The sequence below is a fragment of the Aquarana catesbeiana genome, linkage group LG06, assembly GCF_042186555.1.
Source record: "Aquarana catesbeiana isolate 2022-GZ linkage group LG06, ASM4218655v1, whole genome shotgun sequence".
NCBI lineage: Eukaryota > Metazoa > Chordata > Amphibia > Anura > Ranidae > Aquarana > Aquarana catesbeiana.
In genome coordinates this window covers 306,403,523-306,430,524 of record NC_133329.1, presented here as the reverse complement: position 1 = coordinate 306,430,524, position 27,002 = coordinate 306,403,523, and the positions used below count along the sequence as shown (strand labels likewise).

The following is a 27,002-nucleotide window of genomic DNA, read 5'->3' as shown; positions in this document are numbered from 1 at the left end:
ATAAACGTATTAATAATATTGACACTGACCATATATTTTAGATATCACCAATATTGCATCCTATTAAAAACAGGGAATGATCTGCCATATATCACACGAGCTGGAGAACATCCATGGAGAGAAAAGGCATGGCAGGCCCGGAATCGGGCATCCAATTAAAAACAGGGAAGGATCTGCTGACATGTATCACACAAGCTGGAGAACAACCATGGGGAGAAAAGGCATAGCAGGCCGGAATCAGGACCAGCCACAGAGGGCACTTTGCATCCACCCAAACCCAAACAAGCCACAGCTAAAGCAGGGATACAGCTTAGGTTTCTAGGACATAAACAAAAGAGGAAAAGTTATTTATCACAGGGGTGTGCGTAGTTAGATGGTATGGTTTTTTGTATAAATATAGAAAACTGGTCATTTAGAAACACCTTTGGTGGCTAGTATATTGGTAATGGGTAGACAAGGAGAAAGGGATGTACAAAAGGCCGGACAGATCACATCAGGCCGACCGCATCAAAACGCGGGCGGCCCCTGTGCGCCGAGTGGATGATCCTGAAAGGGTTCGCTGCACCTCGCCCCCAGTGGCTATTGGTGTAATGGCAGTAGAGACTAACCTCAATGTTCACAGAACACAATACAAAGACAAATGAGTTATTGCATAGAAAAAAAGGAAAGTTAATCAGGTCTGGACCATATAAATACAGTATCCATCAATCATGCATTAGTCTGCTTTCTTTATAGGTATCTGATGCGATTTGTCCTGCCTTTTGTACATCCCTTTTTCCTTTTCTGCCCGTTTCCAATATACTAGCCACTGAAAAGGTGTGTGTACCAAATGACCAGTTTTCTATATTTATATATAAAACCATACCATCTAACTACGCAAACCCCTGTGATAAATAGCTTTTCCTCTTTTGTTTATGCCCTAGAAAACGAAGCTTTATCCCTGCGTTAGCTTTGGTGTGTTTGGGTTTGGGTGGACGCAAAGTGCCCTCTGTGGCTGGTCCTGATTCCGGGCCTGCCATGCCTTTTCTCCCCATGGTTGTTCTCCAGCTTGTGTGATACATGTCAGCAGATCCTTCCCTGTTTTTAATTGGATGCAATATCTAAAATATATGGTCAGTGTCAATATTATTAATACGTTTATTGTATTTGTATTTATGTATAATGATGAATGCTTACTGCTTTCTGTTCTCTAATAATTGTAGACAACTAATATTTGTTACTAAACCACTAGCCCCTGAAGAAGAGGATTATCGTCACTAAACTTGAAACGCGTTGGGAATTCTCTGTCCTATTTTCATATCTGGCAGAGTCAAGTGGTTGTCTGTATACAGTATGTTCTTTGATATTGCATCTTAGTTATGCATCCAAGCTTGATTTTTATCATGCTATACCTCCATGTTTTTAACTTTTCAAATAAAATTTAAATATGTTTTCAACATTATTTGACTGCTAAGGAGTTTTCAGCCAAATTTGACTTCCTTTTTTTCCAAGAAATAGAGCTTTCTTTTGGTGGTATTTGATCACCTCTGCATTTTTTTATTTTTTGCGCTATAAACAAAAAAAGTGACGTAATTTTGAAAAAAAAAAGCAATATTTTTTACTTTTTGCTATAATAAATATCCCCCAAAAATATATAAAAAAACAATTTTTTCCTCATTTTAGCCCAATGTCTATTCTTCTACATATTTTTGGTAAAAAAAATCACAATAAATGTATATTGATTGGTTTGCGCAAAAATTATAGCGTCTACAAAATAGGGGATTACTTTTATGGCATTTTTATTATTTTTTTTTTAGTAATGGTGGCGATCTGCAAATTTTTATCGTGACTGCAACATTATGGTGGACACTTTTGATACTATTTTGGGACCATTGTCATTTATACAGAGATCAGTGCTATAAAAATGCACTGATTACTGTGTTAATGACACTGGCAGGGAAGGGGTTAAACACTAGGGGGCGATCAAGAGGTTAAGTGTGTCCTAGGGAGTGATTATAATTGTGGGGAGGATGGGCTTCCACTCACATGACAGCGATCACTGCTCCCGATGACAGGGAGCAGTGATCTCTGTCATGTCACTAGGCAGAACAGGGAAATGCCTTGTTTACATAGGCATCTCCCCATTCTGCGGCTCCGTGACACGATCGCTGGGATACCGACAGACAAGTCCGCGGGTCCAGCGGGCACGGTCACGCTATATGCGACGGGCGTGCGCCTGCTAACCCCACCAGTTGAAGGGGACGTACAGGTATGCCCATTTGCCCACCACTGCCATTGTGCCGACGTATATTGGTGTGCAGAGGTCGGCAAGTCCCATAGAGGAAAATGTCTTTGTATTATTTTTATATGGTCATTATTACTGCTTAAGATTCATTTTGAGCACTAACAGTCATTGTTTATATTTTTTTGAATTCTGTAGCCTTGCACAGCCTCGGGGGCGACTGCTACCCCTTTGGAGCATTTGTACTGGAGTTTGCTGATGATCACCAAGGTCCAAGCTGTTGCATAGCTGGGTGGCCAATTCCTAAGTAAATTCCCTTAAAGCCAGCTAAGGGATATAACCTAAGGGTCTGGTCCAGAGAACTCACTGAAGAGTGCTCAGTAAAAGCTGGAAAGTGTATAGCTGTCCTGTGGCATTGTGAGTACGAACCTCTCCTTCACTGGAGAGTGTCAGGTAAAAGCTGGGAGTGAGCAGCTTTCCTGTAGCCATAGAGAGCCTGGAGTAAGTTATGAACTGTAAAATTGTCCTGAGAAAATGAGATTTCTGGTGGAAACTGGGAAGTGTTGTCCTAAGACATTGCCCTAAGACATTGTGACTGCTGACCTGAGCTCAGGGTCTTAGTTCTGCCACCCACCCTTCCTCCCTGACATACAGACTATCCAGAAAAGCCTAGCATAGTGAAGCATATCCTCAGTGTTCTTGGTGTATTCCATATCACCCTAAGCTCTCACCTGTTACAAGTTCTAAAAGCAGTAAATCTTAAAAAGGCAACCCCTAGACTGTTTATTGTGATTGGCAGCCTCTGTACTGTTTAATAAAGAACCAGTTAATATCAAGGGTTCCTGCAGGGGAGTGTTGTTTTCTGAATGTGTTGAACATTTTTAGTGTCATAGGACTCACTTATGTATTTTGACTCATTTACAAGTATTTATCAGGTATCTGGAACCTTTTTCAGTTTAGGTATTGCTGTCCATATTTGCCTTGAAATGCATTTTTTGTTCTGTGTGAATCCTGTCCATGTGTGGGAACAGTGGTATGGAAGTGAAGAATTAGTTATTTATTTCAGGAATTTAGATTGCACAAGTCACATCAACCCCAGAATTCAAGCAGCTAATCTTAATCTAAGGTCCCTATCTCACATGCATGAACAAACTAGGGCCAATAACCCACCAACATGCCTTTGGATTGTGGGAACAAAACAGTACACAGAGGAAAACCACACAAGCACAGAAAGAGCATACTGTACAAACTCTATGCAGGTGGTGTCCTGGTTGGGATTATAACCAAGAACCCTAGTGCTGTAAGATAGGAGTGCTAAGCAGAGGCATACTCTCTGTTGAGAAAAAGCACAGGAAACAACAAAGGTGTGAACGTGGAGCATAGTTAACAGCAGTGACTCTTTCCTGAAGGGCTACCAGAGGAACCCCCCCCCCCCCCCCCCCGACAAAGTCAGTTATTGCAATTCAACATTAGATGCTCAGGTTGTCTTATGTAAAGGATATCTCTTAAAATGGCTAAAATGATCTAGGCCTGATGCAGAATATGTACAGTGTTAAGAAACCATAATATCTCTTTATCAGAGCAAAAACCTCCCCAAAGCAACATTGATGGAACCAGATAACATCAAAATTATGTTTAGGCAGGGTGATTTGCATATACTTTTTTTATATTTTCATGTATATGACAAATTCAATTTGTAGTGTCATTTTTCAGTAATAACTAATGTCAACTCAAATTTTACATCTGTGATCTTCCTGGCACCAGGCCAGAAAATATTTTTTTTTTTTTGTAAAAAAGAAAAAAAAAAACAAAGAAAAATATTCAACTAAAGCTTTTTATTTTTTATTATTGGATAGAGCAGAAGTTTCAATTCTCTATTGGGATTTTATTGCCATCTGTGTCTCTGTTTGTGAGATTGTTGGGGCGGAAGTGATGGAAAAACCTGTCTAACAGAAACACATACATAAATAAATGCACGTTTTTAGAAGAGTGGGGAAGATACAGAACTTTTGATGTTATAATTGGTGAGTGTGCCTTTCTGTCGTGGTGGCAATCATTCCCCTATTACTTGTTTTATTGTCATAGGGAAAGCTTCTGGGGAAAGGTGTCCTCAAGGCGAGTATTGAAAGCAATAAAGAATTGACAGAATGTTTAACTCTTCATTTCTCTATCCAGTTAGGCTTTAAATCTCACCTCAAGTGGCACCCTGGCAATGCAATAGGGAAGGGGGAGTATGGCTCCTGCAAGATCTAGATACTCTGGAGCGTGGTATTGGGTGGTTTGTGCTGGAACTAGTGTTAATTATGACGTCAAATAAATGTGAAATGGGAAAACTCCTGCACTGTCAGAAAGGCCTATACTAAGGAACACTGCTGCAACACCTGTGTGACTGATCCAAACAGACAAAAGTGTATATGTAAAAGTAAGTGGTAGTTGCGCTGTGACTAAGGGAAGGAGAAGTGGAAGTGGAGGGGGCTAAGTGAAATAAATGGAGAGGTGAAAACGGCCGAAGTGGATGCGTCCACAAATGCACTAAACAAACATACAATAAAAGGCCAAAAGTACTAACAAGGGTTAAATAACTAAAATAAATGGCAAAAAAAGTTATAAATAACAGTGATAAGCACTCAGTTCAGTCCAGGTGAATAAGAGCTAGTATCCAAACTAGCACATAGTGAAAACTCAAAAGGCCGAATGTGATAAGTCCAAATGGGTAAGTCCCACCACCAAATAAAAAAATTCCAAAAGAAGGGAGAGATCTTCAGTGGAAACACCTCCGTGTTTCCACTGAAGGAAAAACTCCTTTTTTTTTTTTTCCCGTGAAACTCCTTTTTTTCCCTCACTTGATCAAGACTGGAGTCGTGAGGTCCCTTACCGCTTGTCGCCCCAGCCAGGTTCAGCCTCTCCTGGGTGGAAGTCCTTCCTGTACAGCCTCTTAACAAAGCTATATGGTTGGAGCCCCATTCTGGTGGTCTGGGGGGGCATATATCAGCCTCTCCTGCGTGGAAGTCCTTCCTGTACAGCCTCTAAATGAGCTATATGATTGGAGCCCCATTCTGGTGGTGCAGGCTTTTTAAAGAAAGCTTTAAACAAGCTTTGACTGTTTTGCAATTAAGCACAAGCTGTATACCATACAGCAGTAAGGTGAGCTGCTTGCAAACACAGAGGTGTTTCCACTGAAGATCTCTCCCTTCTTTTGGAATTTTTTTATTTGGTGGTGGGACTGTCATATGCTTACCCATTTGGACTTATCACATTCAGCCTTTTGAGTTGTCACTATGTGCTAGTTTGGATACTAGCCCTTATTTTCACCTCTCCATTTGTTTCACTTAGCCCCCTCCACTTCCCCTTCCCTTAGTCACAGCGCAACTACCACTTACTTTTACATAATTATGACGTCAAATTTTAATTTAGTTTCAGACATAGCCTTTTCACTAAAATGCCATTTTAGTTTTAGTTGTATTTTAGTCATCTGAAGTGTTTTAGTAATATTTTAGTCCACTAAAATCTCCTACATTTTAGCCAGCTAGAATCTCCAGTACATTTTCGTCAACTAAAATCGAATGGGTTTAGTTAACTGCTCGCCAACTGTATACTGTGTATATATACAGTGGCAAGGCGGCTCTCCTGCATGTACTAGGTACGTGATGCAGCACTCCCCGGTCTGGGGCATGAATGCGTGCTGGCCTGCTCCCGCAGTGATTAGACACAGCGGGAGAACGGCGGACGTCCATGGGCACCCACCGATGCTTCAAGCGGGCTTCCACTGAAATTTAAACTTAATCTTACCCCCTTCAGTTAATTGCATAGATGTTCAAATGCCGCACCAAATTTTTTTTTTATAGCTGTAATTACCTTTATATTGTACTTTATTGTGGCACTTCCTGTCTTTCCTCCCATGGGAGTAGGCGTGTTTATTGCCTTTCCCCGGCGCCGCACGGGGAAAGGCTTCCCAAGATTCAGTGCAGAAACAATGATCATGCGTGTGAACAAGCTGTGAATGAACAGCATTCACCACATCCTGGAAATCAATGCTTGTGGGCTTCACATGCCCACAAGCAACATGGAAACAGCCAGCATCACAGTTATTCTTCAGTAGGCAGAACAGACAGAGGTGGAAATATTACACCCAAACTGTGAGTATTATTTTGGGATTAGCAAAGTGTCTTTTAAAAAAAAAAAAAAAAAAATTGGTCGCCGGACTCCCGCTTTCAGTACACAGGCAGAACGATGGTCTGCCTATGTAAACAAGGCAGATTACCATTCTGTCACTACAGAAGACATGGATCCTGGGTCTCTGCTACACAGTGGCACGATCCATGCCTTCTCCTAGTACAAGCCCCTCCCCCACAGTAGTAAAGCACTGGTCAGGCAGACATTTAACCCTTTGATTGCCCCTTATGTTAACCCCTTCCCTGGTAGTGTCTATAGTACAGTGACAGTGCATATTTTTTAAGCACTGGTCACTATTAGTGTCACTGGTCCCCAAAAAGTGTAAGTTAGTGTCCCAACTGTTTACCACAATATCACAGTTCTGCTATAAGTCACTGATTGCCACCATTACTAGTAAAAATAAATAAATAAATTAAAATATCCCATAGTTTGTAGACACTATAACTTTTACGCAAACCAATCAATATATACGCTTATTGGAATTTTTTTTTACCAAAAATATGTAGCAGAATACATATTGGCCTTACTTGATGAAGAAATTAGATTTCATCAATTTCTTTCATCAGATATATTTTAAAGTAATAAAATTAAAACCGCAGAGGTGATCAAATACCACCAAAAGAAAGCTCTATTTGCGGGAAAAAGGTCATAAATTTTATTTGGGTACAGCGTCACACAACCGCACAATTTTCAGTTAAAGCAACGCAGTGGCATATTGCAAAAAATGAAAAGAAAAAGGAATGTTTCTGCGCAAAGGAATAAGTACCAGTTTAAGGGTTGGAACTGATTAATGGAACTGCTGCCTCTACCAGTTACTACCACTAGGTGGCGTAAATGAAAAAGTAAAAGAAACCAAAGTAGATATGGCGCTGTTCTGTTAATATATATTCCTAATAGCAGGTGTTTTTGTTTGGAGGATTGATTTAAAGAGATGCTAATAAAACCAGAAATGGAATTACTAAGGATTGTAGTTCCATTTCTGTTCCCTTCCAAATGATCATAATATCTGTTCCCTCTTCTAAGAAATCAATCAGAACATTTATGGGATCACCTTCTCGGGTACTTGGAATAAACAAACCATCGATTACAGATCTACAGCTTTATAAAAATAATGGACGTATCAGGACAAGAACCTTCTTTAAAACAACAGATAGAAATGGGTATATCCCAACCAACAGTTGCCATCATCGCCAATGGATTGGAAATATACCGAAAGGTCAACTAATGAGGATGTTCAGAAATTGTAGCAACATAGAGGACTACAATACCCAAGCAGATACTACCATAAAAAGATTTGTGGAAAAAGGATATAAGAAGAGTGAACTAGTAATACTGAAGGAGAAAATCAAATACGTGGACAGAAATCTAATGATAGAAGGCAAGGCTAATGACAATAAGAAAAACAAAAAAGTAGATGTGGCTTTTATTATGGGATTTAATATACAACACAAGGTATTAGAGAAGATCATCAAAAAAATATTGGCCAATTCTCCAATCTGACAAAATCTTGAAAACTGCCATACCATCAAGACTAGGGATGAGCCGAACACCCCCCTGTTCGGTTCGCACCAGAACATGCGAACAGGCAAAAAATTTGTTTGAACACGCGAACACCGTTAAAGTCTATTGGACACGAACATGAATAATCAAAAATGCTAATTTTAAAGGCTTATATGCAATTTATTGTCATAAAAAGTGTTTGGGGACCTGGGTCCTGCCCCAGGGGACATGGATCAATGCAAAAAAAAGTTTTAAAAACGGCTGTTTTTTCGGGAGCAGTGATTTTAATAATGCTTAAAGTGAAACAACAAAAGTGTAATATCCCTTTTAAATTTCGTACCTGGGGGGTGTCTATAGTATACCTGTAAAGGGGCGCATGTTTCCCGTGTTTAGAACAGTCGGACAGCAAAATGACATTTCAAAGGAAAAAAAGTCATTTAAAACTACTTGCGGCTATTGATGCATTGCAGATCCGACAATACACATAAAAGTTCACTGATAAAAACGGCATGGGAATTCCCCACAGGGGAACCCCGAACCAAAATTTAAAAAAAGACGTGGGGGTCCCCCTAAATTCCATACCAGGCCCTTCAGGTCTGGTATGGATATTAAGGGGAACCCCGGACAAAATTAAAAAAAAAAAAAAAAAAAAAAAAAGCCGTGGGGTCCCCCTCAAAACCCTTCAGGTCTGGTATGGATTTGAAGAGGAACCCCGCGCCAAAATTAAAAAAAAAAAAAAATGGCGTGGGGTCCCCCTACAAATCCATACCAGACCCTTATCCGAGCACGCAACCTGGCAGGCCGCAGGAAAAGAGGGGGGACGAGAGAGCGCCCCCCCCTCCTGAACCGTACCAGGCCACATGCCCTCAACATTGGGAGGGTGCTTTGGGGTAGCCCCCCCAAAACACCTTGTCCCCATGTTGATGAGGACAAGGGCCTCATCCCCACAACCCTGGCCGGTGGTTGTGGGGGTCTGCGGGAGGGGGGGCTTATCGGAATCTGGAAGCCCCCTTTAACAAGGGGACCACCAGATCCCGGCCCTCCCCCCGTGTGAAATGGTAAGGGAAAAACTGTCAAAAATGTTAAAAATGACGAGACAGTTTTTGACAATTCCTTTATTTAAATGCTTCTTCTTTCTTCTTTCTTCTATCTTCCTTCGGTTTCTTCCTCCATCTTCTTCTTCTGGTTCTTCTGGTTCTTCCTCTGGTGTTCTCGTCCAGCATCTTCCTCCATGGCGTCGGCGTCTTCTTCCCTTCTTCTCCTCGGGCCGCTCCGCATCCATAATGGCATGGAGGGAGGCTCCCGCTCTTCTCTTCATCTTCTTCTCTTCATCTTCTTTTCGGGCCGCTCAGCATCCATGATGGCATGGAGGGAGGCTCTCGCTGTGTGACGCTTCTCCTCTTCTGATGGTTCTTAAATAATGGGGGGGCCGGGCCACCCGGTGACCCCGCCCCCCTCTGACGCACAGTGACTTGACGGGACTTCCCTGTGGCATTCCCCAAGTCCCCGTGCATCAGAGGGGGCAGGGTCACTGGGTGGCCCCGCCCCCCCATTATTTAAGAACCGCCAGAAGAGGAGAAGCATCACACAGCGGTTGCCTCCCTCCATGCCATCATGGATGCGGAGCAGCCCGAAAAGAAGATGAAGACAAGAAGATGAAGAGAAGAGCAGGAGCCTCCCTCCATGCAAAGCGGCCTGAGGAGAAGGGAAGAAGACGCCGACGCCGCGGAGGAAGATGCCGGACGAGAACACCGGAGGAAGAACCAGAAGAAGAAGTAGGAGGAAGAAACCGAAGGAAGATAGAAGCATTTAAATAAAGGAATTGTCAAAAACTGTCTCTTGTCATTTTTAACATTTTTGACAGTTTTTTAGTGAAATGGTACCCCCTTACCATTTCACACAGGGGGGAGGGACGGGATCTGGGGGTCCCCTTGTTAAAGGAGGCTTCCAGATTCCAATAAGCCCCCCGCTCGCAGACCCCTACAACCACCAGCCAGGGTTGTGGGGATGAGGCCCTTGTCCTCATCAACATGGGGACAAGGTGTTTTGGGGGCTACCCTAAAGCACCCTCCCAATGTTGAGGGCATGTGGCCTGGTACGGTTCAGAGGGGGGGGCGTTCTCGTCCCCCTCTCTTTTCCTGCGGCCTGCCAGGTTGCGTGCTTGGATAAGGGTCTGGTATGGATTTTGAGGGGGACCCCACGCCATTTTTTTTATTTTGGCCGGGGTTCTCCTTAATATCCATACCAGACCTGAAGGGCCTGGTATGGAATTTAGGGGGACCCCCTTGTCATTTTTTTTTTTTTTTTTTATTTTGGTTCGGGGTTCCCCTGTTATCAATGAACTTTTATGTGTATTGTCGGACCGGCAATTGATTAATAGCCGCGAGTAGTTTAAATGACTTTTTTTCCTTTGAAATGTCATTTTGCTGTCAGACTGTTCTAAACACGGGAAACATGCGCCCCTTTACAGGCATACTATAGACACCCCCCAGGTACGAAATTTAAAGGGATATTACACTTTTATTGTTTCACTTTAAGCATTAATAAAATCACTGCTCCCGAAAAAACGTCCGTTTTTAAAACTTTTTTTTGCATTATACCATGTCCCCTGGGGCAGGACCCAGGTCCCCAAACACTTTTTATGAAAATACCAAGAATATAAGCCTTTAAAATGAGCACTTTTGATTTCTCCCATAGACTTTTAGAATTTGCCGCGAACACCCCAAATTGTTCGCTGTTCGGCGAACTTGCGAACAGCCGATGTTCGAGTCGAACATGGGTTCGACTCGAACTCGAAGCTCATCCCTAATCAAGACCTACCTTTATTTATAGGAAGGCACCAAACCTTAAGAATAGATCGGTTCATAACACTTTGGACCCCCCAAAACAAATTTGAATCTCAAATCGCTTAAAGGCTTTTTCAAATGTGGGAAATGCCTTCCAGGTAAAATTAGCAAAAAAAAAACAGTAAGAAAAAAACTAATTTTATTTCTATGTCAAATGGATCCAAATATACCATAAAAGAACTTATCACATGTAATAGCACTCATGTGACGTATGTATTAGAGTGCCCTTGCTGCAAACAATATGTGGGTAGAACAACAAGAGAATTACATGTAAGAATCCGAGAACACATTAATAATATTAAAAACGGATTCAACATAGTGTCTCAAGACACTATTTTATTTTACCATACATATACCTAATGATATTATTTTATGTAACTTTTGAGACTTCACATATATATATATATATATATATATATATATATATATATATATATATATATATATATATATATATATATATATATATATATATATATATATATATATATATATTATACCTCTCATTAGTATTCGTGTCCTTTCCCTATGTATTTTTTATTATTTTTTTTTTATTTTTTAAATTTTGTTTGTTTTCACATATTATTTTTCCCCTTTTCTTTCCCCATTTTTACTAAAATTAATTTTCCTCATTTTTTTTTTTTCCTCATTTTTATTATTTTCATTATTTTACCATTTTTTTCATCATTTTTCTTAATTTTTCATTTAACTTTTCATTTTGAATTGATTTTTATTTTATTTTTATTTTTTTCATATGGATATTTATTTGGTTCGGAGTCTGGGCACTTGGACTATAATAAATTATTTAAATTATTTAAATTATTTAATGTTTAAACTATTAAATATTTAGCAATAAAACATGGTATTTTATTTTATATGCATCTTATATGTAATTTTAACTAGTAAAATTGATATAATTTAGTAATGACAGTATTTGTAATGCAGGGTGATATTGCATGAGGCTTTATTATAGCGAATTGGATATATAGCTTATCAGTATGCATATTATGGGAATAGCAATGTAAATTTAGTAACCTTAGTCAAAACGGTCATTACAATGATATAAACCTATTCCATTAAGGTTGCGGACTCCGGTCTGGTAAATCACATCAAAAATGGCCGCGATATATACACATAAACATAGCCTCAGCAGTCTTCGGTCTTCAAAATCATACCCAAAATGACCGCCGTAAACGCGAACTTTGGTCTGCAATGTCTCTCCCAAAATGGCCGCCATAATTATCATAAAGACATGCAAATCACAGATCATTATAAATAGGGATTGAGGCAAGCACTAATGCACGCTCCAGATGATGTCAGAGTGACGAAACGCATAGGGCGGAGTCAGCATACGTCCTTGCATCATTTCCGGCTACAGGCGCTGGTGTCAGCAACATATGCTTGTATTATTCCAATTGAATGTGAGTACCTTTCCACGTGTTTGTGCAATAAATAGGTTGCTACAGTATTACGCTATTGGGCTCCCTCTCTCTTTTTTATGATGTTTAAAAAAAGATGGGATCTCCTCGTAACCAACAAGGACAAGATAAACCCTAAATTGCTACACAGTGGCATATACTGTGGATGCCTTAGGCCCCAGGAGGGGGAGAAGTATCTGGTGAGTGCAGCCATAATAGGAGCACGAATAAGGCACGCACTGTGTGATCACCCATTGGGAAGTTAATTAGATCAAAAAATGGATTTCTTCACTGGCACAAGAGCACTTTATTGATTTCAAATGTTTTTAGACTATTGTTTTTATTAACTAATAGTAGTATAAGATTAATGCCGCGTACACACGGTCGGACTTTTCGTCTACAAAAGTCCGACAGCCTGTCCGACAGACTTCCGACGTACCTTCAGCGGACTTGCGGCAGACTTTCTTACGAACGGACTTGCCTACACACGACCACACAAAAGTCCGACGGATTCGTACGTGATGACGTACACCGGACTAAAATAAGGAAGTTCATAGCCAGTAGCCAATAGCTGCCCTAGCGTGGGTTTTTGTCCGTCGGACTAGCACACAGACGAGCGGATTTCGGGGTCCGTCGTACTTACGACGTAAAGATTTGAAGCATGTTTCAAATCTAAAGTCCGTCGGATTTGAGGCTAAAAAAGTCAGTTGAAAGTCCGGAGAAGCCCACACACGATCGGATTACCAGCCAGCTTTAGTCCGTCAGCGTCCGTTGGACTTTTGTAGACGAAAAGTCCGACCGTGTGTACGCGGCATAACAGTTGGTTTTTCACTGGCACAATTGGCACTTTATTGATCTTATATAATTTTGCACTATTGTGACAGTTTAGTCATTATTGGTAATTTGGAAGTTTACATTCTGGGGGATCTATCCAGCTTTACATAATTTTTTCACATAACTATTCGCTTTAGACTGTATTTTATGGTGATAAACAGAGAAAGGTGAATTATGTTCTCAGTATGTAAAGTATTTAAACATACCTAAGTACCACTTTTTTTAATTCAGGGATTTGTATTATATACACTTAGATTTTTTTTTTAACACATCAGAATCATCATATCGGTTTAATTTATTTATAGCTTATATATTTTTCACAATCACGTTTACAGGAAAAATTGGGAGATCAAGCTGTTTTCAAGCAGGCATTTTTGTTCAACCATAATTGGGGTTTAACTAACAGCACTTACCAGCAGCATCATTTGTATTCTACCTTTTTTCTCTCACTGACCTGTCCCAATAATTGGTAGTGGCAGTGGTTTTATTAGCATCTCTTTTAAAATCAATCCTCCAAACAAAAACACCTGCTATTAGGAATATATATATATTAACAGAACAGCGCCATATCTACTTTTGGTTTCTTTCAATATTGCAAAAAATGGCCTAGTCAGGAAAGGGGGCGGGGGGGGGGGTGGATGGGTGGGCTAAACCTTCCAGAGGTAAAGTGGTTAAATTGTAATGCATTATTTAAGCTTTTTTCTAGAATTGTCATACTCATTATATAATTCTGGAATAAAAATAAAATAACATGTTTATTTTTTATAGCATTAAGGTTTGAACATGCACCACAGACACAAAGTTAGCCGTTGTCATATATAATGTCTTTATAAATAAAAGCAAGGATCATAAACAAACAAAAATATTGCTTTTTGACAAACAGAAGTGCAACTTTAAAATATAAAAAAAAAACAAAAACAAAAAAACCATCAACTGTAATGTCATTACACATATTACCTGAATATATTACCAGTATTAAATATTTAAAAAATAAGAAAATACAGCATTTTTGCTTGCACATGATTGGATGATAAAAATCAGCAGAGCTTCCCCTCAGATCTAGAGCAACTGCACTTCCAGGTGCACTTGTATATTTGCCTTTAGTAAATCAACCTCATAGTCTTTTGGCTAAAATGCCATTTTAGTTTTAATCATATTTTAGTCATCTGGATTGTTTTAATTTTTAGTCGTATTTTAGTAGGCTAAAATAGTGTTAATCTAGTCGCCAAAAATATTTTAGTCAACAAAGTTAATACTGGCTGGAACCTGACAGGGGGTAGAACTATGTCCTTCTACTCATAATAATATAATTCGTAATATGCTTTGGGAGAAGAAAACGTTACACTTCTTGCCAAGAAGTTCTTGGGGGGGGGTTGGCACCTATTCACATGTCAGGTCTGAAAATGAAGTGGGGGGGGGGGGGGGTGGATGGAAATATCTGCTGCACACAACCCCCATGTGCCCCAAGCCCCGCAAAGAGCTGCCAGCCTGCTGCAGAGCCCTAAGCCATAACATTTTGGTCATTTTTTTTTCTTCTACTGACCATTGACACAAGAATGTTCTTCTTCCTACTGACCACCACCACCAGTTGCCAGAGCATTCTTTCTTCCAATGACATTAGAGTGTTTTTCTTTCCTTTCCTTTTTTTTTTTCCTTTTTTCCTTTCACTTGTCACTAACACTGGGTAATGTCTTTCTTTACTGACCACCAACACTGGGGCATTTTTTAGACAGGGAAAGAGCCATGTCTCTCCCATGCAGGATGCTGGGTAACATCTAATAATCCTCACCTTGTCTTTTCAGTGATTTACAGTAGACCAGTATATTCTGTAAAGTGTGTTGATTTCCACTGTGTCTATGTTCTCATTGTTGGCATCCTCTCCTCTTTCAAATCCTTCAAGTCACATGGCAGAACCCAGACCTTCTTGTCTTAACTGTCAGGCAGATCTCCCCTTTCTGCTCTGGAATTGTGTACACACGATCGAGATTTAGGACAACGGATTTTTTTTGTCGAAAAATTTGAGATCCAGGTCTCAAATTTTGTGTGTCGGAAATTCTGACGGAAAATGTCCGATGGAGCCTACAAATGGTCAGAATTTCCGACAAAGAGCTCCCATCGAACATTTTCCGTCGCAAAATCCGACCGTGTGTATGGGCCATAAGAGTGTTTTAGCAACAGATGTAACATTGTCAATCCAGAAAGCTGTGTGCTAAGTGTGACTAAGTGCTAACTTACAAGTTACAGGCTGTGAATCAGCAATACCAATGCTGGTTGCTTTCCCCCTGAAACATGTTTTTTTTTGTCCCACTATATAGTAGTGCAAGCAGGCAGAGTCTTTACAAGGGTGGCAACTCTGCTTTGAATTCAGGAGCAGTGCAGCATTGTTGCCATTCCATCACAGGAACCTGCATTCAATTAAACACTTCAATATCTACTTTAATGCCTGCAAAATATTACAAAAAAATATTAATTTATATGTGTCAAAATCCAAAAATAACAAAAAAGCTTTCAGCAATCAGCATCCACAAAAAGTAATTTAATCCCAAGTGAATATGGACATACCAAGGTGGGTGTAGTGGTACTTGCAATCACCTCTTTCCAATTCTCATATGAAAGGCCGGCTACCCAGTCGCACTACAATCACTAAGGATATTATTTAAGTATAAAATTTGCTAACACTTTCATATATTTACTATATGCCAGACATTACCCACAACATGTAAGTACACAAAAATATGACAAATATTTTGGTAGGTTCCATGATGGCCTAAAAGGGGACAGCCACCTGTAGGACTACATACAAACTGAAGGTAAATACATGAAAGAGATGACGAACAATCTCCAACAGGCAATGAAAAGGAATCTGTAAAAATTGTACCCTTTAAAGAATGTAATACTACACTGAGCAAAATTATAAACGCAACACTTTTGTGTTTGCCCCTATTTATCATGAGCTGAACTCAAAGATCTACGACTTTTTCTATGTACACAGAAGGCCTATTTCTCTCAAATATTGTTCACAAATCTGTCTAAATCTGTGTTAGTGAGCACTTCTCCTTTGCCGAGATAATCCATCCACCTCACAGGTGTGGCATATCAAGAAGCTGATTAGACAGCATGATTATTGCACAAGTGTGCTTTAGGCTGGCCGCAGCAAAAAGACCCTCTTAAAATGTGCAATTTTACTGTATTGGGGGGTTTGGGGGGGTCCGAAAACCAGTCAGTATCTGGTGTGACCACCATTTGCCTCATGCAGTGCAGCACATCTCCTTCGCATAGAGTTGTTCAGGTTGTTGATTGTGGCCTATGGAACGTTGGTACATTCCTCTTCAATGGCTGTGCAAAGTTGCTGGATATTGGCAGGAACCAGAACGTACTGTCGTATACGCTGATCCAGAGCACCCCAAACATGCTCAATGGGTGACATGTCCGGTGAGTATACGGGCCATGCAAGAACTGGGATATTTTTAGCTTCCAGGAATTGTGTACAGATCCTTGCAACATGGGGCCGTCCATTATCATGCTGCAACATTAGGTGATGGTCGTGGATGAATGGCACAACAATGGGTTTCAGGATCTCGTCACGGTATCTCTGTGCATTGTTAAATGCCATCAATAAAATGCACCTGTGTTCATTGTCAATAGCATACACCTGCCCATACCATAACTCCGTCGCTACCATGGGCCAATCCATCCACAACGTTGACATCAGCAAACCGCTCACCCACATGAAGCCATAGATGCTGTCTGCCATCTTCCCTGTACAGTGAAAACCAGTATTCATCCGTGAATAGAATCCCTCTCCAAAGTGCCAGACGCCATTGAATGTGAGCATTTGCCCACTCAAGTGGGTTATGAGGATGATCTGCAGTCAGGTCGAGACCACGATGAGGACGACGAGCATGCAGATGAGCTTCCCTGAGACGGTTTCTGACAGTTTGTGCAGAAATTCTTTGGTTATGCAAACCAATTGTTGCAGCAGCTGTCCAGGTGGCTGGTTTCAGACGATCTTGGAGGTGAAGATGCTGGATGTGGAGGTCCTGGGCTGGTGTGGTTACACGTGGTCTGCAGTTGTGAGGCCGGTTGGATGTACTGCCAAATTCTCAGAAATGCCTTTGGAGGTGGCTGCAGTCAGCATGCCAACTGCACACTCCCTCAAAACTTTCGACATCTGTGGCATTGTGCTGTGTGATAAAACTGCACATTTTACAGTGGCCTTTTATTGTGGCCAGCCTAAGGCACACCTGTGCAGTAATCATGCTGTCTAATCAGCATCTTGATATGCCACACCTGTGAGGTGGATGGATTATCTCAGCAAAGGAAAAGTGCTCACTAACAAAGATTTAGACAGATTTATGAACAATATTTGAGAGAAATGGACCTTTTGTGTACATAGAAAAAGAAGTAGATCTTTTAAGTTCAGCTCATGATAAATAGGGTCAAACACAAAAGTGTTGCATTTATTATTTTGATCAGTGTATTTTACTGTATTTATGAGGCTTGATCTAATTTAACACAGTCCATTCCATAACATAAGGTAAGTTGAGATCCACTAACAACAACTTACCGGAAGGAGCATTGCTGCATAAGCTTTTGCTGATGAGTTGTTTGGGAACTTGAAGTGCATCATGAAGGTGAAAACCTAAAATTAAATATATTAAAAAATTGTGTAAGATTACAATCACTGTTCTATATTTGGCCTTTTATAGAAACAGAATTATCTTGAAATGTAGTCAAACAAGTTAACAAACCATATGTAACCAATATTTGTAAATATTGTGTCCAATGCAAAACTTCTTTGGCTGTTTTGAAGTGTTAATCCATGTACAATAATGACCACTTGAGACATTCTACATTAGACACTAGTTATGTGGACATGCTGGCCGAACTGTAAGAAAGTTGGTCAATACAAAAAAAAAACATGAACCAAAGTCAACCTTTCTTCTTCAAAAATGTAATTTAACCTTTAATCCAAAAAAATCCCAGATAATCCGGAAAATGAGAAGACCCTCTGCATAGTCCCTAAACAGTACTTTGTCATTCTGTAATAGCAAATACTAAACCATATGTAACAAAGCACAGTCTACTGTTTATGTAGTTTGTAATGCCCAGTGTGCTAAATATACTGTAACTTTGGTCTGCATTCCTATCGATAATACTTTGTATAAATTTAAAGCGTAGCTTCAGCCCAAACATTTCTTTTTTATTTGGATAATTTTCTTTATCAGGATTAGAGATAGGAAGGCCTGTAAAAAAAACCCAAAATAATTGGAAAAAAAAAACGTTATTTTCCCCGTTTTTTTATTTATTTATTTTTTCTGTAAAAAATGGGAAAAAAAGAAAGAAGTGTGGAATATGTTCTTTTATGACATGGTATTCAATAATATAACAAGAAGACCTTAATGAAAGATTTCTGAGACTTTATGTAAAGCATTAAATTATCGAAAAGTCTCTCAGATGAAGACAAGCAAATCCTGAAATACAATTCTAGTAACACTGCACTTCTCAATGCAGTTTTCAAACAAGACATATCTGCCACTAGGGGGCACTACAGAGGAAATGCTTCACCTTAGTTTGTTTATGGTCTTTATATTGTATCTCCTACAGTTGGGTGATTATTGGGATGCCAGGTGATAGTTTCTGTTCTCTGAGGCTTTATTTGACAGGTAAGAGGGTGAATTTGTCTGACAAATTAGTTTTATCTTTTTAACCTTTAAATGGTTCCTATTAAAGTGCTCCACCATCACAGCATTATGTTTACCTATAGTTTGCTCAGTAAATTGTTTGTTCCTTTCCTCCTTTCAGTAAAATGGTGAGAGCAACATCTAGAATTTGGAAACATTTGCACAGTGCAATTTTTGCTGAGAACAAAGCTGCAATTAGCAAATATTGTGAGAAGAAATATTATTTTCCAAATGCTACAAGGATGAAGGTATGCCAGAGGTGCCCTATTGACATTTAAAAACATTATGGAATGAAATGATGAGGACCAGAATTAAAGTGCAAGTAACTTTTCTCTCCAGAGTTCTCATTCCAGAAACTTTCTGCTGCTTCTGGATAATCACAAAGTGTTTCTTCACCAGCAGCATCTTCAAGTAAGGACTTTTTACAAACTAGTGCCTCACAAAATTACACAATACCTTAATTTATAGAGAAAACTACACCTGAAAAATCAGGAGAACATTCATCAAGCCCTTCATAGAGCAATATATGCGTCTGGATCAGCATTGTCAATAACTGAACATGCATATTGGCAGGAAGTTTTTATATTATTATGAGGGAAAGGGTTACCTGTTCTCGTGTGTAGTTGAAATGTTCTTAACATATACAGGCCTTGTTATTCTATTTGTAATAAAAATTCATTTTTTAATAAGCAAGTTTAGTTTATTTACAGAATAAGCTGTAATTTTATTTTAAGCATAATACTTTTGTATACACTGCATGTTACATCTCTAAGCACTATGCAGCAATGGTACTGAATAACCACACAATCAGGCTTACATCATTCTGCTTTTAACCCTAGCTGACCATTTTGTCAGCATCAATATTGTGAGGCAAGAATAGAAAATATTATCTGTTTAAGGAAGTGTGAAGAGTGAAAACTGATCACTAAAGAGTGAAGAGTGAAAGCTGACCACTAAAATCATTATACTTAGAACTCCTTATCAATGTGCTATTTTAGAGCAAATACACTTATTTTCAATGGATGTTGTATCTTGCTTCAGAATGGGTTTGTAAGGACAACCAAAGAAAGCTGTAGCGCTAGCCTAGTGATGGCCATACACATACCAGAAATCTTATTCAGTAAAATGGCTGTTTAGAATCATAACTTTCAGAAACAAATTTACATAAAAAAGGTGGTTCAATCAATACATTTTCCTTTGCTGTGTTAAAGGGTTTTGATTGAAAGAAGGATAGTTGGGGGGCAGGAGGCGGAGCCTAGCGGAGCAGACATGCATTGTTAGAGCTCCACACCGCTGAGGAGAGAAGAGAAGGACAAAGCGGAGCCTGCAGGCTCAAAAGGTATCCATTTGAACCTTTTTGCCCCAGGGAACAAACTGTGAAAGTTTGGGCAGGAAATATGGTACTGGGAGGAAACCGTGGCAGAAATAAAAATCACCTCACAAAGAGCTCACAGGCACTCACTGCAGCTGAAGCAGCTCCAGTCACCTCACAAGATACAGCATCAGGGCGCTCTCACAGACAGAAAATGTCACAGCAAGACTCTCCATTTGAGTCAGATACAGAACAAATCCTCTCACAAACTTCTCCACAAGCCTCCTCAGTATCCCCAGTAATATTATTACAATTTGAAAAGATGCTTCATAAGGCTTTAAAACAAACCTCAGACCAAATAACAAAAAGCCTAACCAAAGAAATAAGAGAGCTGGGAAACCGCACCGCAGCCTTAGAAATAAAAATGGATGAAATTGAAATTACAACCCAAGAAACTATAACAGAATTGGAACAATTAAAAAAAGAGAATTTAATACTTCAAACTAAGCTTGAAGATTACGAAAATAGAGCCAGACGTTCAAACTTGCGCATAAGGGGAATACCTGAAACTGTGACAGACCTGCAATCTACTATTACTGCTCTATTACAAGAACTAAAGCCAGATATCCCTATTGAACGTTTAGAACTGGACAGAGTACACAGAGCCCTCACAGCCAAAAAGAAAGATGGACCCCCACGTGATATAATCACAAAATTTCATTATTACAGAACGAAAGAACAAATACTAATTGCTGCAAGAGAAAAAAAGGAACTTAATTTTCAAGGACACAATTATCAAATTTTTGCTGACCTATCCCAACTTACTATTACTAAAAGACGATCCATGAAACCCCAACTAATGGAACTGCAACGCCACAACATTATGTATCAATGGGGCTTCCCCTTTTCAGTCAGATTTAACTACCAAGGTACAATTTACAGAAGCAGATCAGCAGATGAACTACAACAAACTCTTTTAAAATTAAATCTGACAGAACCCACAAGCAGCAACACTCCCACACGCAGAAGAATGGCATCATCTTCACCTTCAGGCAGCACCCAGAAAATTCCAGAACAAAATGGGAATCATCATTCTCACAAAAGAGGCCGTTATGCCACATCATCCATGGACCAAGAAGATTCAATGGACTGACATCCTAATTCCTGATATCTCTTCATTTATTATACTAAGAGATGGTTCTCTATAAAAAACCTATATTTATAACTGAATGTAACTGCATTCTGATAGTCACACACTGTGTGGGATCATGTTACATTCCAGTTATATTTCTTATTACTTCTGATTCATATAGCCTTAGAATATATAAGTGAAATAAGGAAATTCTTGTTCAGTTATATATTATCAGGTAATAACAATAGATTTATTACTTTTTAGGACAAATATGTTCAATAATCCTGAAGTAATGAAAGCTTTTTTTTTTTTTTTTTTTTTTTCTTTCTTTTCTTAAAACAAATATATTATTACCTAACTAGTTCCTAGAATTTATGTTTTTGTTTATTCTAATCTGAAGCAATACAACCTCAATTTTATGAGTTAACATATCTAAACAGTTACATATGAATAAAATATGTAATTGTTTACTCTAAAAGGGTTAAAATCCCAAAATAATTCAAACTATCTTCATCAATACCAAAGTTATTAACAGTACCTTTCTAACTGAATTATTAAGCCTAGGGCAAGACTAACCATATACAACCACCCTGGAATAAATAATTTCAACAAAAACTATATTCTGCACTCCAACTAATGAAACATCATTTTGATGTCTTTTGACATAGCACTTCTCTCCTCTAAGCGGAAGATCCGTGTACCCCCATTAGCCCTCCTCATTCTCCCAACCATATTATGTGGGAGTGTGACGAAGGCATTTATTCCCCTGAGAGAGATATTTATTCTCTTTCACGGGTAAATTGTGATTACTTGCAAAAAATAATTTATACAATGTATCATCTAATCTCATATGTTTTTTGTTTACTCTTTACTCCAGAATTCACTGGTTTCTTTTCTATCTATTCATCTCTTCAGTCCACACAGGTTGATCTGCGCAGTCAGCTCTGCATAACAAAAAGTAAGTCAAAACTATTTGATCTATTGCCATGGCACCACTGAATATACTTTCCCTGAATGTTCAGGGAATAAATGTCCCTCAAAAAAGGACCAAAGCCTTCCGTACTTTCCATAACAAGAAGGCTCACATAGTATGCCTCCAAGAAACACACTTCACCAAAGATTCTACTCCAAAATATATTTCTCCTTTTTATCAACAAATTTACACGGCTTCTGCCTGTACCAAGCAAAGGGGAACTCTAATTGCATTTCACCGATCCACACCATTCACCTTATCATCAGAAATTAAAGACCCAGAAGGTAGATACCTGATACTCATGGGTCATATAATGGATACAGCAATCACGGTGATTTCCTACTACGCTCCTAACAAACAACCTACACCATTCCTCTCACATATATTACAAGTGATTAATACACACAAAATAGGAACAGTGATAATGTGTGGGGATTCGAACCAGGTCCTCCTCCCATTTCTAGATAAATCACCTTTTACACCATCCAAAATAACCTCTAGATTACCTTTTTCTCAACTTCTTTCCAAATACAATCTGGTAGATTCATGGAGAGAAAGTAACCCAATGAAAAAGAAATTCACTTATTTCTCGCACCCTCATCAAACCTTCACCAGAATAGATCATATTTTTCTAACAATAGGAATGATACCAGAAATTATTGCATCAGATATAGTTCCGATTCCGTGGTCTGACCATAATGCAGTATACACTACTATAGCCTCAGCCATACCAAAAGCGCATGACCCAACGTGGTACTTACCGGACATAATGCTCAAACACCCACTACATCAGATGGCCATTGAACAAGCTTTAAAGGAATACATATCAATTAATAATACAACAGACATCTCCCCAATAACACTGTGGGAAGCTCATAAGCCTGTCTTGCGTGGTACAATACAAAGACAAATGGCACTATTTAAACGGGAACGCAAAAATCTAGCAAAAAACTAGAACTCAATTTTAATGCAGCCTACATATCATTTCAAGATAATCCATCTCAGAGTACAAAATCTCATCTGGAAAAATCTAGATTGGAATACGATCTATTTCTCACTGAGTCAGTTGATAAATCCCTCAAACGCTCCAAACACAATTTCTACATGAATACAAACAAACCAGGTACATATTTGGCTCGGGCATTAAATTCAACTAACAAATCTTTCAAACCAATACGTTTGAAATTATCAAAAAATGTTTACACTTGTAATCCAGTTAAAATAGTCCATAAATTTCACTCACATCTCGCAACTTTATACAAGACAAACAATGAATTTAATCCTACAGAGGCTGAATCCTTCTCAAAAATAACCTTACCTGAGTTATCTCAGAATCAAAAAAGCAGTTTGGATGAGCCTATAACTATAGATGAAGTTGCTAACGCCATAAAAGACCTAAAACTTAACAAAAGACCAGGCCCAGACGGCTACTCAGCTTTATACTATAAAACATTCTCAGAAATACTCTCTCCCATTCTCACTGAAACTTTTAACAAACTTCTAGATGGACATTCTTTTCGGCAAGAAACACTAATGGCAATTGTTTGTATGATCCCAAAACCCCTTTCTGATGATACTTCCTGTGTGAATTATCGGCCTATCTCTCTGTTAAACCTCAATATTAAATTATTAGCAAAAATAATAGCAAAACGCCTCAATAGCATTATAGGAAAATTAATACATAGAGATCAAGTAGGCTTCATGCCAAATAGACAGGCAGGCGATAATATACGCAGGGCAGTGTTATTGGCACATATTGCTAAAAAACGGAAAATCCCTTTATGTTTTCTATCTCTCGATATTAAGAGGGCATTTGACACAGTATCCTGGCAATATATGCAATATTCATTACAAAAATGGGGTTCTGGACCCCACTTTTTAACATGGATCAAAGCATTATATAATAAACCCAAAGCCTATATAAAATATGCTGGATACAAATCTGAAGCCTTTAATATCGAAAGAGGTACCCGACAGGGTTGCCCATTATCTCCCTTATTATTTGCCCTTATACTCGAACCCATGGCCCAATATATCAGAACAAACCAAACTATAACTGGCATTGAAGTAGGAGGTATTACACACAAATTATGTATATTTGCAGACGATATATTACTTTTTCTATCATCACCACAGGTCTCTGGTCCTAACTTAATACCAGCTCTTGATGGATTTGCAGCCCTATCCGGCCTTATGATTAATCCTAAGAAATGCCTAGTGCTTAATATTTCACTCACAAACATGGAATTGATCCTGGCTAGGGCTGCACTCCCATTCACATGGGCAGAAAAATCAATCCCATATCTTGGAATTAATTTAACAGTCTCTCATTCTGACTTATTCTCAACCAATTATCCTCCTGTATTAAGACAGATCACAAATCTAATAAAACAATGGTCGCAACTTCCTTTATCCTGGATGGGGAAGATTAATGCAATCAAAATGACTATTCTACCCAAATTGCTTTATCTATTCAGAGTCCTCCCTATTCCAATTCCTTCCTATTTTTTGAGAATAGTACAAAAAAGAGCAACTTCGTTTATATGGGGCTCTTCTAAACCACGTATACCTATATACACACACTACATCTTCCCAAAAATAAAGGAGGCCTGGGATACCCTAATTTTACTAACTACTACAGAGCGGCACATTTGGCCAGTCTGTCCAAATACCATGCAAAACAGGAAATCCCATTATGGGTATTTATAGAGGCTTCAGAAAATGACCCTCTATTAATATCAAATTTATTATGGCTTGATCCTAAAGACCGCTTTAAAATTCATAATCCCATAACTAAACACTTCTTATCTCTCTGGGATAAACTAAAAACCAAATATCAGTTACAATCTCCACACAATCCTCTCCTTTCTTTTATCAGAAATCCGGCCTTTTATCCGGCATGGATCTACCCAAATTCTTTTAAAGCTTGGACAACATCAGGCATTCAGACACTAAATGACTTCATAGCATCTAAATCATTCCTTTCATTCCCATCGCTTAGAGAAAAATATGATCTACCAAACTCTGAGATATTTAGATATCTCCAAATCAAAAATTTCTATACACCATTCCTAAAGGGGGATACACCATTATCCCAATTATCCATTTTTGAATCAATCTGTACAAAAGATCCATTTGCTAAAGGTACAATTTCATCACTTTATAATCAATTATATGGAGTACCGAATCTTAATAGACCCTCTTACGTTCAGAGGTGGGAGGAGGACCTGGGACGAACTTTAGAAGACACGGACTTGTCTAACATATGGCTCACATCTAAGTCATCTTCACCCAACATCTTAGCACTGGAGACAAATTATAAAGTCCTAACTCGCTGGTACCTTGTACCCGCTAGAGTGGCAAAATATTCACCTAATACCTCAGCTCTTTGTTTTCGAGGATGCCCAGAAATAGGCACATATTTACATATATGGTGGACGTGCCCAGTAATCCAAACCTTCTGGAAGGAAGTCTTCGTGATTGCATCTAAAATATTTAAAAAAATAATACAACCAGATCCATATTTAACTTTACTTAATCTAAAACCGGAATGGTTAACACTCTCTCAATTCAAACTTATGATCCAACTAATAACGGCTGCAAAACAAACAGTGGCCAAGGCATGGAAATCTCCTACATTGGTACTAGCAGAAACAATTCACAGAATGAATAATACAATGTCCCATGCTAAGATGGTAGCCATCGATCAAAATCAAATTCCAAAATTTGAAAAACTTTGGCATCCTTGGATAAAACAACAGTTCCTGTCAAACTTCAATGACTCTGTCCTGTTGCCATGGTAACAGATTAAATGACTTACAGAGACACCCATTCTAAGGCTTCAAAGAGAACTAAAAAGAATAATAAACTGACGAGCGGGACAACCTTGTGGACCATACCTCTACCTTTCAACCCTTTTTCTTCTTTCTCTTTCCTTTTCTCCACCTTACAATTAAAGCTCATTATCAGAATTTATTTGACCTATATACACTCTACTTGTAAACAATATGTATAGTAGGTATAAATCATTTAAATACCTACAAAAGTAACTAAGGAAATGATATATATCTTTAATTTAGGTTTACGTGAACCCAATGTTTAATATTTGAAATTTCATGATATTTACCTATATAAACCCTACTGTAAAACAATGAGCTTACTTTATAGATCCTTGTAAACTTACTTTATGTATCTTTATAACATTGTATACTCAATAAACTTCTTTTGACAAGGAAAGAAGGATAGTTAAAAAAATTGATTCTATGACCAGCCAATCATGTATTGCAAAATACTGTCAGGGCAGCCATCAGAAATTTTTGGGCCCCTTACACAGCTTTAGGCCTGCCCCCCCCCCGCCCCGAGCTTGACCACCAACATTTTCAAGGCTTGCCCACGGGCTATCCCACCAAATCCACACACTGGACACCTCACCCGCAGGCACTCAGCCCTCCCACCTCAATCCTGTATATGTCAGCCCCCCTCAGTCCTGTATATATGCCAGCCCCCCCCACAGCTATATATATGCCAGCCCCCCACATCTGTATATATGTCAGCCCCCCCACACCTCTGTGTGTGTGTGTGTGTGTATATATGTATGTATGTATATATATATATGTGTCAGCCCCACACATACACAAATCTGTAAACACTCAAGCCTATGGTCCCTCCCTGTACACAAACAGCCCCCTCCCTTTCTTTCACAGCCCCTACTTGTAAAAGAAATATTCCTACGTAGTCCCAGCTTGTTGCTGACACAGAGAAGCACAGTACAGGCAACTCATATGAGTGGTGCACGTGCACATAGTAGCCAGAGGCGGCAGTAAAGAGCTCGATGTCTGAGCTCAATGACACAGAGAGCAGCAGAACCTGCAAGATCATTTCTATCATGCACAACACGTCTTCCTTTTAC

General features: G+C 39.1%; 1 protein-coding gene across 2 annotated transcripts in view; it reads right to left on the bottom strand.

Annotated features, from left to right (window-relative positions):
• MREG (melanoregulin) overlaps positions 1-27,002 on the bottom strand; it is a 152,710-nt gene that overhangs the window by 82,929 nt on the left and 42,779 nt on the right. The window contains exon 2 of one of the 2 annotated variants that reach the window (XM_073633580.1): positions 17,560-17,634. The exons of the other annotated variant lie outside the window; for it this stretch is intronic. Coding sequence (XP_073489681.1) covers positions 17,560-17,634 — 75 coding nt within the window. The remainder of the gene's footprint in view (positions 1-17,559; positions 17,635-27,002) is intronic. 2 annotated transcript variants of the gene reach the window in all.